General features: G+C 45.1%; 1 protein-coding gene across 1 annotated transcript in view; it reads left to right on the plus strand.

Moving 5' to 3' along the window:
- Positions 1-15,834, plus strand: part of EPAS1 (endothelial PAS domain protein 1) — a 189,902-nt gene that overhangs the window by 154,082 nt on the left and 19,986 nt on the right. Inside the window, exons 7-11 of the mRNA XM_068233035.1 lie at positions 5,169-5,275; positions 9,442-9,589; positions 11,019-11,224; positions 12,307-12,497; positions 13,451-13,561. Of these exons, the coding sequence (XP_068089136.1) occupies positions 5,169-5,275; positions 9,442-9,589; positions 11,019-11,224; positions 12,307-12,497; positions 13,451-13,561 (763 nt within the window). The remainder of the gene's footprint in view (positions 1-5,168; positions 5,276-9,441; positions 9,590-11,018; positions 11,225-12,306; positions 12,498-13,450; positions 13,562-15,834) is intronic.

Raw genomic sequence — 15,834 nt, forward strand, 5'->3', positions numbered from 1 at the left:
GTGCTCGCTTACTGTTGAGGATCGAATGCACGCTAATCTCTGCAGTGCTCGCTTACTGCCTAGGATCGAATGTGTGCTAATCTCTGCAGTGCTCGCTTACTGCCTAGGATCGAATGTGTGCTAATCTCTGCAGTGCTCGCTTACTGCTGAGGATCAAATGTGTGCTAATCTCTGCAGTGCTCGCTTACTGCCTAGGATCGAATGTGTGCTAATCTCTGCAGTGCTCGCTTACTGCCGAGGATCAAATGCACGCTAATGTCTGCATTGCTCGCTTACTGCTGAGGATCGAATGTGTGCTAATCTCTGCAGTGCTCACTTACTGCCGAGGATCAAATGCACGCTAATGTCTGCAGTGCTCGCTTACTGCCTAGGATCGAATGTGTGCTAATCTCTGCAGTGCTCGCTTACTGCCTAGGATCGAATGTGTGCTAATCTCTGCAGTGCTCGCTTACTGCCGAGGATCAAATGTGTGCTAATCTCTGCAGTGCTCGCTTACTGCCTAGGATCGAATGTGTGCTAATCTCTGCAGTGCTCGCTTACTGCCGAGGATCAAATGCACGCTAATGTCTGCATTGCTCGCTTACTGCTGAGGATCGAATGTGTGCTAATCTCTGCAGTGCTCACTTACTGCCGAGGATCAAATGCACGCTAATGTCTGCAGTGCTCGCTTACTGCCTAGGATCGAATGTGTGCTAATCTCTGCAGTGCTCGCTTACTGCCGAGGATCAAATGTGTGCTAATCTCTGCAGTGCTCGCTTACTGCCTAGAATCGAATGTGTGCTAATCTCTGCAGTGCTCGCTTACTGCCGAGGATCAAATGCACGCTAATGTCTGCATTGCTCGCTTACTGCTGAGGATCGAATGTGTGCTAATCTCTGCAGTGCTCGCTTACTGTTGAGGATCAAATGCACGCTAATGTCTGCAGTGCTCGCTTACTGCCTAGGATCGAATGTGTGCTAATCTCTGCAGTGCTCGCTTACTGCCGAGGATCAAATGCACGCTAATGTCTGCAGTGCTCGCTTACTGCTGAGGATCGAATGTGTGCTAATCTCTGCAGTGCTCGCTCACTACTGAGCATTGAATGTGCACTAATTTCTGCAGTGCTTGCTTTCTGCCGATTATCAAATGTGCGCTAATGTCCACAGTGCTCGCTTACTGCGGATTTGTGTGCTTATGTCAGCAGTGCTCGCTTATTGCTGATCAAATGTGCGCTAATGTCTGCAGTGCTCGCTTACTGCCTAGGATCGAATGTGTGCTAATCTCTGCAGTGCTCGCTTACTGCCTAGGATCGAATGTGTGCTAATCTCTGCAGTGCTCGCTTACTGCCGAGGATCAAATGTGTGCTAATCTCTGCAGTGCTCGCTTACTGCCGAGGATCAAATGTGTGCTAATCTCTGCAGTGCTCGCTTACTGCCTAGGATCGAATGTGTGCTAATCTCTGCAGTGCTCGCTTACTGCCGAGGATCAAATGTGTGCTAATCTCTGCAGTGCTCGCTTACTGCCTAGGATCGAATGTGTGCTAATCTCTGCAGTGCTCGCTTACTGCCGAGGATCGAATGCACGCTAATGTCTGCATTGCTCGCTTACTGCTGAGGATCGAATGCACGCTATTGTCTGCATTGCTCACTTACTGCTGAGGATCGAATGTGTGCTAATCTCTGCAGTGCTCGCTTACTGTTGAGGATCAAATGCACGCTAATGTCTGCAGTGCTCGCTTACTGCTGAGGATCAAATGCACGCTAATGTCTGCAGTGCTTGCTTACTGCTGAGGATCGAATGTGTGCTAATCTCTGCAGTGCTGCTCACTACTGAGCATTGAATGTGTGCTAATTTCTGCAGCGCTTGCTTACTGCCGATTATCAAATGTGCGCTAATGTCCACAGTGCTCGCTTACTGCGGGTTTGTGTGCTTATGTCTGCAGTGCTCGCTTATTGCCGATCAAATGTGCGCTAATTTCGTGTTAAGAAGAAGCCTGGGCACTAAACAACTTGACCTTCAACATTTATTGCACCACATACAGTGTAAGATAAAGATCTGCTACAGGTTAGAGAGAAAGAAGCTAATGATGCCTTTACGATGGTGTTTGACTTTTCCCCCATGTCAGATAAGATACAAGAAATTGTTAAGCGCAACTGGCAGATATTGGAACAGGATAAGGAGTTAGACCCCAAGGTGACCAAAGCCCCTATTGTGTCATTCAGAAAAGGAACCACCCTGGGTTCAATGTTGACAAATAGTGAATTTGTACATCCGATACGTGAAACTTGGTTAGACAGTAAAAAAGTGGTAGGTACATTTCCTTGTGGACACTGTCCCACATGTCCTAATGTTATGAAGACGAAACAGGTGAGACTTGGCCCCATACAGTTCCAGATTAAGAACTTCATCACGTGTAGAACCGAGTTTGTGGTGTATGCCCTCCTGTGTCCTTGTTCGTTTTTCTATATTGGAAAGACGACACGGCCCATGCGCGAAAGACTAGTTGAACATATCCGCTCGATTCGTAAAAATGAAGGGGGGGTGCCCAGGTTGGTAAAACACTTTGAGGAGGGCCACGGCAGCGACCCTTCCCTCCTGAGAATGGTGGGGTTGGTCGCTGTCGTGGTCCCAAGAAGAGGGGGAGACCGGGAACGGCTCCTCTCTCAAAGGGAATCTTTTTGGATTTCCAGAACTGAGGCCATGGGACCCCTAGGCTTCAATGACCGCAATGAGCTGGGTGTCTTTTTAGAAAAATAACAGACCCTGCCCTGATGTTTTGGTGCTGGTGTTTAATCTTCTTTATTCTATTTTGAGTGATCTTTCTCTATTGGGGGTAAGATTGAATAACGTACAAAATTCTTTCCCGTATTTCTGAACGTTCTGTATATTGTCATGTCACAGATGTAATTTCTTGTGCCTCTACCTTTCTCCGTTAGCCTCGTGATCATAACCTAAATGCCTAACTATTGTCTGGATATTAAGTGCTTTTTGTTAGCTATATTTGTTACCTAGTGTTCCTGTGCGCCTTGACGCCCGCACCGCTGCTGCAGCGCCTCCATCAAGCCGTCCAGGATGCGGCAACGTTTGCTTTCCTCCCCTCGGATTGCTAGGGGGAGGCGGCTTTGCCACATCTTCTGGGTATGTTTACCCGTATCCATGGCAATGCCGACGTTCGCTGATGCGAGCGTCAAGGGCAGCTAGGATTGGCCGGTTTGTTTTGCTGAACGCGGAAGTGCACAGACGTAGCACGTTCCGTGTCGGCTTTAGGAGCTGGCTGTTCATTGGTGCGGGCGCACAGAGGGGCGTATAGGAGTTACGCTATTTGAAGGCGCCCTTCCGCATATGGCGTTGATGGATTACCTACACGCCAGAAGTTTGATCTCTCCGTGATCAAGCACCAGCTGGTGCGAAACAATTGTCGGAGGACGGGGGCTCTGTGTGAGGGGTGCTTCCCGGATGGGTGATGTAAACTGATGGTTACACCACATTGTAATCTGCTGCAACTTATCTTACACTGTATGTGGTGCAATAAATGTTGAAGGTCAAGTTGTTTAGTGCCCAGGCTTCTTCTTAACACGAACTTTGTATGTTTCTTCTTGCTCGTGGAGGCACAGCAACAGTGGCAGTATATTGCACCCAAACGTGTATTCCCATAAGATCGTTGGAGTGCGGGGAATTTTCTCTTTTGGTTCTTCTACATAATAAACAAATGTGCGCTAATGTCTGCAGCACTCGCTTACTGCTGAGGATCGAATGCATGCTAATGTCTGCAGCGCTCGCTTACTGCTTTCAGCGTATCAAAACCTATCTAAGGAATAGGTTAGATAGGTGTTGATGCGCTAAATGCATGCATGTTTGTGCTATGCATGTTACAGGGCCAGAGTTAGGACACATACGACACTGGGCTACCTCTACGCGGTGTATGTGACTTTGCAAGAGACTTTATTCTTGTAATGAAGATCCCAGCTTTTAACTTAGCTGTAGGGACAGCATTGATTGCTGCATCATTTTTGTGATTGGATTTGCATGAGGATTTGCATGAGTGTGCGGAAGTTCATTTGGATTTTGCTGTATTTCTACTGACTTCTAACCAGAGGCAGAAAGTGTACCAAAGTTCCTGGTCCAGACTTCCATGCCTCAGCAGAAACCACGCAGGTTCAGAGATCTTGCTGGTCTTTTAGAAACCGGGCAGTATATTTGTTGGGCAGGGTTCCAGTATGCAAATTCTAATTAGAGCTTACAGCCAATGGGTTCATTCACAACTAATGTCTATTTTCGCATGAGGGGGGAGGGGGGGGGGAAATGGCCTGGAGCATATTTTCGTAGAAGACAGGTAAAAAGGGCGTCGGGCATTTGGGGGCCGCTATGGACTGTAATGTGAGTTACGGCCGTATCGGCGCTCAGAGGGTAATTTGGGCGCTGGCGAAAGAAGGACTCCAAAATACAAAATTACCCCTGAGTTTTTATTATTCCTGCGCCAAAATTTCCCGGTGCCCTTTTTCCATTTTCGACACATTTTCGTACATGATGCACGGTTTCTTACTACCAATCATTCGCTACTGTGGCAAATCGTACATATTATAGCGCAGATTGCATGTGGGTAGCGTGCAACCAAAACTGCGCATTTGTGAATAATTGTTTGGCAGGAAGATTTGGGAGCTCTGGGATATTTGCGTAACAAAATTTAAACCGTTTCCAACTACAGCGTATTCATTGAATGGCCGAAACCTGATTGGACGCGGTGGGCAATCCTTTCTCCAGAGGTTACTGTGGTGCACATTATGGCCATAATTCGAAGAGCTGTGAATAATCCATTTGACAAGACAAATAACACTTATAATGTGCTTTTCTCCTAGTGGACTCAAAGCGGCAGATCTGCAGCCACTATGGGGCGCTCTATAGACAGTAGCAGTGTTAGGGAGACTAGTCCAAGGACTCCTTACTGAATAGCTGCTGGCCTGCTGAACAGGATGAGCAAGGGTTGACCCAAGGTGGCCTGTATCAGAGGCAGAGCCTTTAACCATTATACTATCCATCCACGTTCTCAGGCTTGTAGAATTCTTTGTGATATAATCTTTAGCACCTCTATCAGCTGTGCCGTAGGAGGTGAGCAGTGATACACCAGATTCTAGGCAAATGACTCTTCCATAGCTGATGAACTAACCAGGGCTTCTTTCTTCTGTCCGCAGAATTACCGAGCTGGTCGGATATCACCCGGAGGAGCTGCTTGGTCGATCATCCTACGAGTTCTATCACGCATTGGATTCCGACGGCATGACCAAAAGCCACCAGAACTGTAAGTATCATGCCAGATATTCCAGTAAGCTCATCTGTGTACAGACTGTGAGTGGCTTGGGCCATGATCCCAGGAGATGTCAGCAGAGGCCATGTCACAACAGCAGTAAATAAACAATTCCATTGGAATTCAGGCTTCAGACTGTGGTCCATCAGGTTTCATATGGTGACCAGCGAGTGTCCATCTCATGTGGTTGTAATTATGGGCTTCCTGAGAACCTTGCTTCGTTCTGATGCATAATGCTTCTAGTAGGAGCTCTCAAGGAAGTGGCAATTATTAAATATGTTTCCATTTAGAATTTGTATAGGATGAATCCAGAATGGAGAAAACAAATTTCCCTGTATAGTGTATATAGACCCTGAGTTGGCTGATAATGGGATCAGGCTACTCTATCATAAGTGGTAGAGTGGAAAGCACTCTCAGCTCAGCAAGCTCTCCCCTTGCAGCACTGGGAACCTGGTTTGGATCCCAGCCATGGCACGATCTGCTTGGAGTTTGTATTCATGGGTTTCCTCCGGACACTCCAGTTTCCTCCCAAAAATGTACAGATAAGTTAAAGTGGCCCAAATAAAAAATACAAGCTTTCAGAAATAAAATCTATTTTCTAAATTATAATGATAAATAGCAGTCTGTTTTCAGCTGCATGATGACAAATATAAAATATTTAACATTTATTGGAGAAACCCCTCCCTTCCTTTAATATTGCCGGGACAGAATCCGGCAGACTGGTGGAGGAGATAAAAAAACAAAACACAGGCTGCTACTGATGATGTCACAGGGGAGGTGATCTCAGCTTGTGTGAGATTTCACATAGACGACGCCCCTGTGAGGGAGGGTAGCTGATGACAAACACACCCACGATCTAACTCCTTCTACTAAGCTCAGAAGTAATGGCTGCCACCTGCATAACCCTAGTTATGAAAAGAGAAGGGTGAAAAGCATGCACTGAAATGCTCATAGGCTTGAAGGAGTGTTTATTTATCTTTGTATGTGTCAGAGTGCTGCAACTAAATATATTGAATTAAAAAAAGTTTGGTTTGGGTCCGCTTTAATTGGCTTCCCATTAAATTGCCCCCAGACTACAATACATACATACACTACAAGATACAGACATATAACTATGGTAGGGACTGTTGTGAGCCCCTCTGACGGACAGTTATGTGACCAGACAATATAGTCTGTACAGCGCTGCAGAAGATGTAAGCGCTATATAAATAATAATAATAATATGATCATTATTAACCCATTGACTGCTTCAAACGAAATGTTTTGTTTTGCTGCTCAAACCTCTGTCGGCAGTAAGAAGTTACCTGTTCCAGATAATTAGGAGCCAGGAGCTGCAGAGAGCCTCCTGCTGATGGCCAGTAGAACTACATGTAGCACAATACTGAAACACAGCGCCACCAGCAGGTGAAACAAGGTCCTGATGGTTTTATAGCATTGGCATCTTGGCCTGGTCAGGTTCCCGTAACCTGAAATCTACACCGCCACGTGAAATAACAAACGCTATGCCAGTGTGCCACGGCGGTTAGCACAACGAGATCCACTTATCCCGATGCCGGAAGCCAACTCCTGCATTAAAGAGCTCAGCTCTGAGCCAAATCAAAGAAAAAGAAACATCCTCAACGGTAATTGATAATGTTTATCGCATTCCGAACCTTCAATGTGCGACCTTAATGTGCTGAAGGGTGTGGCCGGACAAGTGCGGAGTGTAAACAAGCAGAGTGGTGGTACGTCGGGCGCAGACTGGAGTCCTCACACTTCACTACATTTGGACAATGTTTGTAATGTTTTTCGTAGGAAGGTGAAGTTTGCTACCCCAGCCGAGCGGTATTCAAGTGCAGAATTCTAGCGTCTAAATACTTCACTTAGATCATCGGGAGGTTAAGTAGTTGATTTGGCAGCCGCGGCAGCACACGGTGTATTACTTCCCCTGGGCAGGAGACGCTGTTTCATTTATCCCTTGTTATTTGCCTTGCATGCGCAACGATAAACATTGACTTTTGTTAATTGTTTGGGACAGATTCCCGGCAAAGGTCTGAACTGTGGTTTTACGGCTAGTGCTTCAGATTGTTTTATTTACCTCTAGAATAAGCGTGAAATTGCCGGGCAGGTAAATGGATCCATCAGGCATGCCAGGCATTGCTCAGGCCTCAAACTGACGAGAAGTCAAAAGTTCACATATCAAAGCGGACCTGAACTGAAAACTTCCTTTCTGCTCTAAATGATAAGCAACAGCATAATAACCTTTAAAGAAACACATTTCTTTGTTACAGCTGATATAAATCTGCAGTGTGTCTACTTTCTGCTTTCATGGAAGCAGACAGAGGGTTAACATCCTGTGTTTGCCAATTAGCTGCTCTGCCAAGGCAGCCAGCTGACACAGCTGCAAGATGAAATTACAGTTGTGAGCAGTCACAGATGAGGGGGGAATTAGACAGGCTAAACTCTCTGAATTTATGCATTTCTCTCTGTTTTCCTTCTGTCCTGTGCAAGAGTTCAGGTCCACCATAACAAGCATGTGAGATGGACATATACTGTACGTTATATGGTAATTATGCTGAGCCAAATTCTTGATTTCATTGTCACAATTATAAAGCCGTGCCGTATTCTTCAGAACGTTACAGAGTACAGATAATAGATCACGCCATCCCTGCCATGCTCGGTACACACCATCAGGGGAGGACTGGGACCTTTTGGCCTGGTGGGAAAACACAAACTAGAGGCCCACAGCAGCCCAGACATCACACACGTGTCGCACATGCTATATGCCAGTAGTCATGTGGGAAATACAGCAAGAACACTTAGAGACAGGGTGACAGGTAAAGTATAAATGCACTGGCACCGGGGGGCACATAATACATTTTGAGTTACAACGGTCGGGGTTTCTATCTCTTACACAAGTCCTGCAAACAGCCCTTCTGGAGTCTAGGGACTGTCTGCAAGCAGCCCTTCTGGAGTCTAGGGACTGTCTGCAAGCAGCCCTTCTGGAGTCTAGGGACTGTCTGCAAGCAGCCCTTCTGGAGTCTAGGGACTGTCTGCAAGCAGCCCTTCTGGAGTCTAGGGACTGTCTGCAAGCAGCCCTTCTGGAGTCTAGGGACTGTCTGCAAGCAGCCCTTCTGGAGTCTAGGGACTGTCTGCAAGCAGCCCTTCTGGAGTCTAGGGACTGTCTGCAAGCAGCCCTTCTGGAGTCTAGGGACTGTCTGCAAGCAGCCCTTCTGGAGTCTAGGGACTGTCTGCAAGCAGCCCTTCTGGAGTCTAGGGACTGTCAAAAACTTTTCAACCTAGACAATATCTTATGTAGCTGTGCACATGCAGTTAACAATGGTGAGAGACCAGACATATTTTTTCCCACGGACCCTGCAGGCAAGCCTCTGCTCTGTATCATGCTGTGTATATTTAGTAGCTTGCCCGCCCTGCAATTGCTCTGTAATTGGGCGTTTATTTCCCTCATTCAGCTTAGTGTTTCACATTGACTTATACAAAAACCTGAATTCACCAGGCACAGTGCCAGCCCTAAATCATTGAATGAGAGGCAGCCTGGGGGGAAACCTCCCTCCTTCCCCCCCCCCCCCCCCCCCCTGGCCAGTCCTCCCCTGCACACCATATATTTTTTCGGCATATAGATGGTTCGATAGATAATTTCCGTCATGTCCGATATTATTTCCGATGGTTTTTCAGGTCCATTTCTCATAGAAGTGAATGGAAATAGATAAGAAATGATAGGAGAATCGAGCAGGAAATTGACCAGAAAATCGAATCGAAAATTGATTGGTCCAAAAGTCGATCGAAAAAATGCATCGTGTGTACCTAGCATTAAGCCCTTTTTAAACTTACTCAGTTGCTCTCAGTTATAACTGAAAGAAAACTGATTTTCAAAATAATGCCCATGTTTTCCCATGGCACCTTTCACACGTAACGTGTTTTAACTGAAATCTTTTTCACAATGCACTGCTATGGAAATAATGCGTACCATCAACTCATACTAACGCATGCCAACGCATTAGGTGTAAAAGGGCCTTACACTGTTGTAGTATTTGTATGAGTTGGTTTTTCCATAATTCTGTGAATAGTTGTTGACCTTGTTACTCGATATCCTGTATGGGATTCTGTTTCTACACTGTGTTTTTCGCATGCGTTTCTCACGATAATATTTTGATTTGTAGTGTGCGCGAAAGGCCAGGTGGTCACCAGTCAGTACAGGATGCTGGCGAAACATGGCGGCTACGTGTGGGTGGAGAGCCACGGCACGGTCATCTACAACACACGCAACTCCCAGCCCCAGTGCATTGTGTGCGTGAACTATGTCCTGAGGTAAGCAGAACCTGCATCGCTCTAATGCAAGTCTGTCTGGAGAAAAAAAATAATAAAACACTGAGGCCCGGTTCACATCTGCGTTTTTTTGCGGAGCCGGCCGTACGGGTCCGGCCAACAGGATCAGGTAAAAACTGTCCGTTTTTACAGGCAGTGTGCTGTAAACCGTCAGTTTTCTATTTGTTCCTATGTAGCTGCAAAACCTTCTGTTTCCGTTCCGCTAAGCGAAACGGTTTGGGTTCTGCTGCATTTTTTTGTCCGTTCATCAGCACTGGACAGCCGGTTCCGTTGGCAAAAACTAATGTGAACCGAGCCTAACATAGATTGAAGAATGTGTATTTACTTTAAAGTGCACTTGAAATCAACAATTCTTTGGCAATCAAAAGCTGTGTGTGAATTTACCTCACAAAGACAATTCCACACATACTTTTTGCTTGCACATCTGCAGCGTCTTTCTGGAAAAGTCAACAACAATGCTTGACTGCTGGACTTAGAACGGACTCTCTAGTGTATATAAACTCCCTTCGGAGGAGTTCAGTGGCAGAAATTATTATTTATTGTATTTATAAAGCGCCAAAGTATGACACAGCGCTGCACAATAAGTAGAGATCCATACAGTGTAAACAAGGGGGGACAGAGAGAGACGTAGCAAACGGTTATACAACATAGCACAAAGTTATACATGCAAACGGTATAAGATGCAAGATCATGCAATTAAACAGAGACCCAGCAATTCAGGGTTAGTCCAAGGGAAGGGTGTCATAGCTCAGGCTGCACAATCAAGAAGGACACACTGGGGGGGGGGGGGGGGGGGGTTGTGCAAAGGCTTACAATCTAAAAGGGGGGAGAGGTTGTCCAAAGGCTTACAATCTAAAAGGCCGGGGGGGGGGAATAAAGTAGGGCTGTGGAAAAGGTTCTCGGCTGAGGGAGTTAAAGTGTGGTAGATGGGGGTAGACCCTTTTGAAGAGGTGTGTTTTGAGGTCTTGCTTGAAGGTGTTGAACGAAAGGCCATGTCTGAGTGGGGTGGGAGGGAGCTCCATAGGGTGGGGGCAACTCTTGAGAAGTCCTGTAGGCATGCATGGGATTGAGAAATGCGTGGGGAGGTCAGGCAGAGACCATTATAGTGCACGTAGGAGTTTTCAGAACTCATTCAAGAACATAAGCTGCAAATAAGGACATGTACAGGATTTCAAAAAAAGCAAAATGGCGATCCCAGTAAATTCCCAGGCACTATCACTTCAATAATTAAATGATGATATTAAGATACGTAGATCTATGGCAGAGATGGGCTTAAGTGGGTCAAAGTATAGTTCATGTTTTCTTTCAGGGTGAGTTGTAGCATCATTTCCCTCCGTAACGCACCATGTTCAGTGGTCTCTAACGATAGTCCTCTAGCAGTGACCTGACCCTTTCCATCCTTCCTGCACAGCGAGATCGAGAAGACCAACATTGTGTTCTCCATGGACCAGACAGAGTCTCTCTTCAAGCCCCACCAGGTGACCATGAACTCAATCTTCAGCAGCGCCGCCTCGGACACAACCAGCGACTTCCTGTTTGCCAAGCTGAAGGAGGAACCGGAAGAGTTGGCACAGCTGGCTCCCACTCCCGGGGATGAAATCATTTCCTTGGATTTCGGTTAGTAGATCTATTCTTATCATTTTTTTCTGAAACTTTTGTGTGGGAGGATATTGAACTCAAACGTGACCAGCTACCATGCTCTGCGCCCCTTCCCCCCCCCCCCCCCCCCCCCCCAAACACTTCTGTGGGCACCAATCAACCAATCCCAACCATTTTCTCACAGAAACTCTCAGTTCCAGCAATGCCATTATGTCCTGCTGCAACTCCTGGCCAGTTCTCGGGAGGTGGGACCCCTCATCGTTACATTAAACCGGCCTCCTGCCTTTCAGGCCACTTCCCCCACACTCGCGTTTTACGAGCATGTGAAGTGATCTGTTGGGGGCATCCAATGTCCTCACCCACATATTGCAGATCTCAACGCATGGTTGTTATCGAATTCCTGCTAATACATTGCGATTCCTATTCCTTATATTGAATTGGAATCACAGCAGCATCAGAGAAAATTGCGTAGGAATATCAGTACCGTGCTCTGCAAACCTGCCCACGCATTTCACGATGCGCTTACATGGGAAGGGGCCTTAGTGTCCTACTTCTGTGACCAGAAATACACTATAAAGTGAACCCGGAGGTGAGAGTTATATGGAGGCTGCCATATTTATTTCCTTTTAACCAATATCCGTTGCCTGGCTGTCCTGCTGATCCTCTGCCTCTAATACTTTCAGCCATGGAACCTGAACAAGCATGCAGCAGATCAGGGGTTTCTGACATCATTGCCAGAACTGACAAGATTAGCTGCATGCTTGTTTCTGGTGTGATTCAGACACTACTGCAGCCAAATAGATCAGCAGGGCTGCCTGGCAACTGGTATTGTTTAAAAGGAAACAAATATGGCAGCATCCATATCACTCCTACCCTGGGTTCACTTTAACTTAATGTAAACACTCAAGAAAAATAATCTTGGAAAAACCACTCCCTCATTATGTTTATAAGATTATTATAGTTTGCAGAATTTGAACATATATTGAACACTTCTAAATAATTCAAATTTTCACCATTGTGGCCCAGTGATGAAAGAAAGATACGCATAAAGAGAAAATAGGAAACTGGGGGCTATATTTATTATCTATTTCTTTCCCCAGGTGGTCAGACTTTCGAGGAGCCTTCATCTTACAACAGCAGCGCTCAGGAAAGTACAAGCAGCCATTGGCCACTAGAAGTCAAGAACCACAATTCCCAACCCGAGACCATGAAGCCTCCGTCCTTTACAGCGCCCCAAGTGGCCCCTGGGAGTACTACTCCCAGCGCTACCAGCTCCAGCAGCTGTTCTACAGTAAGTAAAAGGGTAGTTCTCACGGGAAGAAATGGCTGGATCAAGAGCAATGCTAAGGTGACCTCTCCATCCAATCACATTGCTCATGGCCTGAGACCTTAAAGTGGACCTGAACTCTTGCACAGGACAGAAGGAAAACAGAGAAACACACCCTGTATGTATTTAGAGCGTTAAGCCTGTCTAATTCCCCCTCATCTGTGACTAATCACCACTGTAATTTGATCTCTCAACTGTCAGCTCAGGAATCTCAGCAGTCCATGGCAGAGCAGCTAATTTGTAAGCACAGGATGTTAGCCATATGTCTGCTTCCATAAAAGCAGGAAGTAGACACACTGCAGATTTATTGCAGGATTTGTATCAGCTGTAACACAGAAATGTTTTTCTATAAAGGTCATTATGCTAGTGCTTATCTTTTAGAACAGAAAGGAAGTTCTGAGTTCAGGTCCACTTCAACTCGCCAATTAACGACTCCTGGCTAACAAGACAGACTCACTGGTGGCCGGAAGGGCAGCTTTGTTTTTGTGGCTTTCTTTTTGCACAGCTGCCAATTTATTTGGGAGGGCTGGGGAGAAATCAGTTGTTTTGTATTGTGATAAAGTCCCATTGTGGCTCCAGTTTATTTCTGGGTACTCACTACGTTATCTTGCATTAATTATGCATTAAAAAAAAAAAGTTTTGTAATATATATATATATATATATATATATATATATATATATATATATAATATTGTAGTGTTTGCAAAACGAAAAAGGCTATTTGTTAGGGTTTGTTGACACTGTGAGCGATTTTGATTATTTTTATGCGCTGGCGATTCGAAGAATCACTTTAGAAGCGATATGTTGCTCTATGTGAGCGTTCTCACATGAGTGGTGAGCTTTCTTTCCATTTTTTTTTGCTTTTTATCCTGTATTATAATCTGCTAACGGTCCCACCTTTTCCCTACAATTCCAGCCGAGCAGTCCCGGCGAGTACTATACTTCTCTGGAGGAAGATCTCAAAATTGAGCTCATCGAGAAGCTTTTCGCCATGGATACAGAAGCAAAGAAATGCAACACTACCCAGGTAGGCAGATAATGGTCAGGTTTGCTTTCATGCGGTTTCCTGTACTCAGAAGGAACTCAGGTCATCTCCCAGCACATCCATCTTTTATTGCTAACTGTGCTTTTCAAACAATTTTCCTCAAAACATGACACTGAAGTCTGATCTCACATCACCATTGCCTTTCCCGGCTGCAGAGGAAGTGCTGTGATGACATCATGTCTCTTTGACTCCTGCAGAGCCTGAATGGGCGGAGCCTTACTGGCTCTGTAGGGAGCGGTGCTGTGAAGCATATACTGCATACAGTATTTACTGTTTATTTATTTCTCATATTTCGTTTAATAATCCTCATGACGCAAGATAAACCGTTTCCTTGTTAAAGCAATTATGAACTGATTAAAAAAAAAATACTTACATCAGTAAAGGAGGGCTTCTGGATGTTACAGAGGCTTACCAATTCTCCTGAACCCTCTATGCTGCTGGCCAGGACCCTGTTCTTCTTTGTAGGCAGGCTCCTCTCCGCGTACGACCGCGGCCAAACTGCGCAGGTGCCAGTAGCACACAGAGGGAAAAAACATGCATGAGTGGCTGTACTTTGCACCGCCGCTACATGGAGGAAAGTGTGACTGTGAGCTCCATATTCAACATTATTCCTTCAAGAGGAACTGTAGCGAGATCAATAAATTATTGATATTCGCCAATCAATTTGTTTATTTTGTTTGATCCACAATAAGCCTGCACGTGATCATCTTTACTACTGGCAGACATGAGAAAAAAAACTAACAGCACTAGCTGCCATTCTCTATAACCGCACCCCGTAACAATGTGATAGGCTAAAAGGTTGTGTTTTCTATAGATATACATTTGCACAGAGGGAGATACTGGTTGCTTGGCAGTTGGAAACAGCTGTTATTTTCCACAAAGCAAAGAGGCTCACAGACAGGAAACTGTCAGGACCATGGTCCTGACATCACACTGTGGGAGGGGTCTCAATATCAGCCATACAGACCCCTCTGGTGATCTATTTGAGAAAAGGAAAAGATTTTTCATGGGAAAGGGGGTATCAGCCACAGATTGGGATCAAGATCAATCAGTTCCACTTTTAGCTCTGCAGACCGCCGGGTGCTGCTGATTTTATATATATATATATATATATATATATATATATATATATATATATATATATATATATATATATTTATATATATATATATATATATATATATATATATATATACACAGTGGTGTGAAAAACTATTTGCCCCCTTCCTGATTTCTTATTCTTTTGCATGTCTGTCACACTTAAATGTTTCTGCTCATCAAAAACCGTTAACTATTAGTCAAAGATAACATAATTGAACACAAAATGCAATTTTAAATGATGGTTTTTATTATTTAGTGAGAAAAAAAACTCCAAACCTACATGGCCCTGTGTGAAAAAGTGATTGCCCCCCTTGTTAAAAAATAACTTAACTGTGGTTTATCACACCTGAGTTCAATTTCTGTAGTCACCCCCAGGCCTGATTACTGCCACACCTGTTTCAATCAAGAAATCACTTAAATAGAAGCTATCTGACACAGAGAAGTAGACCAAAAGCACCTCAAAAGCTAGACATCATGCCAAGATCCAAAGAAATTCAGGAACAAATGAGAACAAAAGTACTGTAATTGAGATCTATCAGTCTGGTAAAGGATATAAAGCCATTTCTAAAGCTTTGGGACTCCAGCGAACCACAGTGAGAGCCATTATCCACAAATGGCAAAAACATGGAACAGTGATGAACCTTTCCAGGAGTGGCCGGCCGACCAAAATTACCCCAAGAGCGAAGAGAAAACTCATTCCGAGAGGCCACAAAAGACCCCAGGACAACATCTAAAGAACTGCAGGCCTCACTTGCCTCAATTAAGGTCAGTGTTCACGACACCACCATAAGAAAGAGACTGGGCAACAACAGCCTGCATGGCAGATATCCAAGGCGCAAACCACTTTTAAGCAAAAAGAACATTAAGGCTCGTTTCAGTTTTGCTAAAAAACATCTCAATGATAGCCAAGACTTTTGGGAAAATACCTTGTGGACCGACGAGACAAAAGTTGAACTTTTTGGAAGGTGCGTGTCCCGTTACATCTGGCGTAGAAGTAACACAGCATTTCAGCAAAAGAACATCATACCAACAGTAAAATATGGTGGTGGTAGTGTGATGGTCTGGGGTTGTTTTGCTGCTTCAGGACCCGGAAGGCTTGCTGTGATAGATGGAACCATGAATTCTACTGTCTACCAAAAAATCCTGAAAGACAA

The sequence above is a fragment of the Hyperolius riggenbachi genome, chromosome 4 (genome assembly GCF_040937935.1).
Source record: "Hyperolius riggenbachi isolate aHypRig1 chromosome 4, aHypRig1.pri, whole genome shotgun sequence".
NCBI lineage: Eukaryota > Metazoa > Chordata > Amphibia > Anura > Hyperoliidae > Hyperolius > Hyperolius riggenbachi.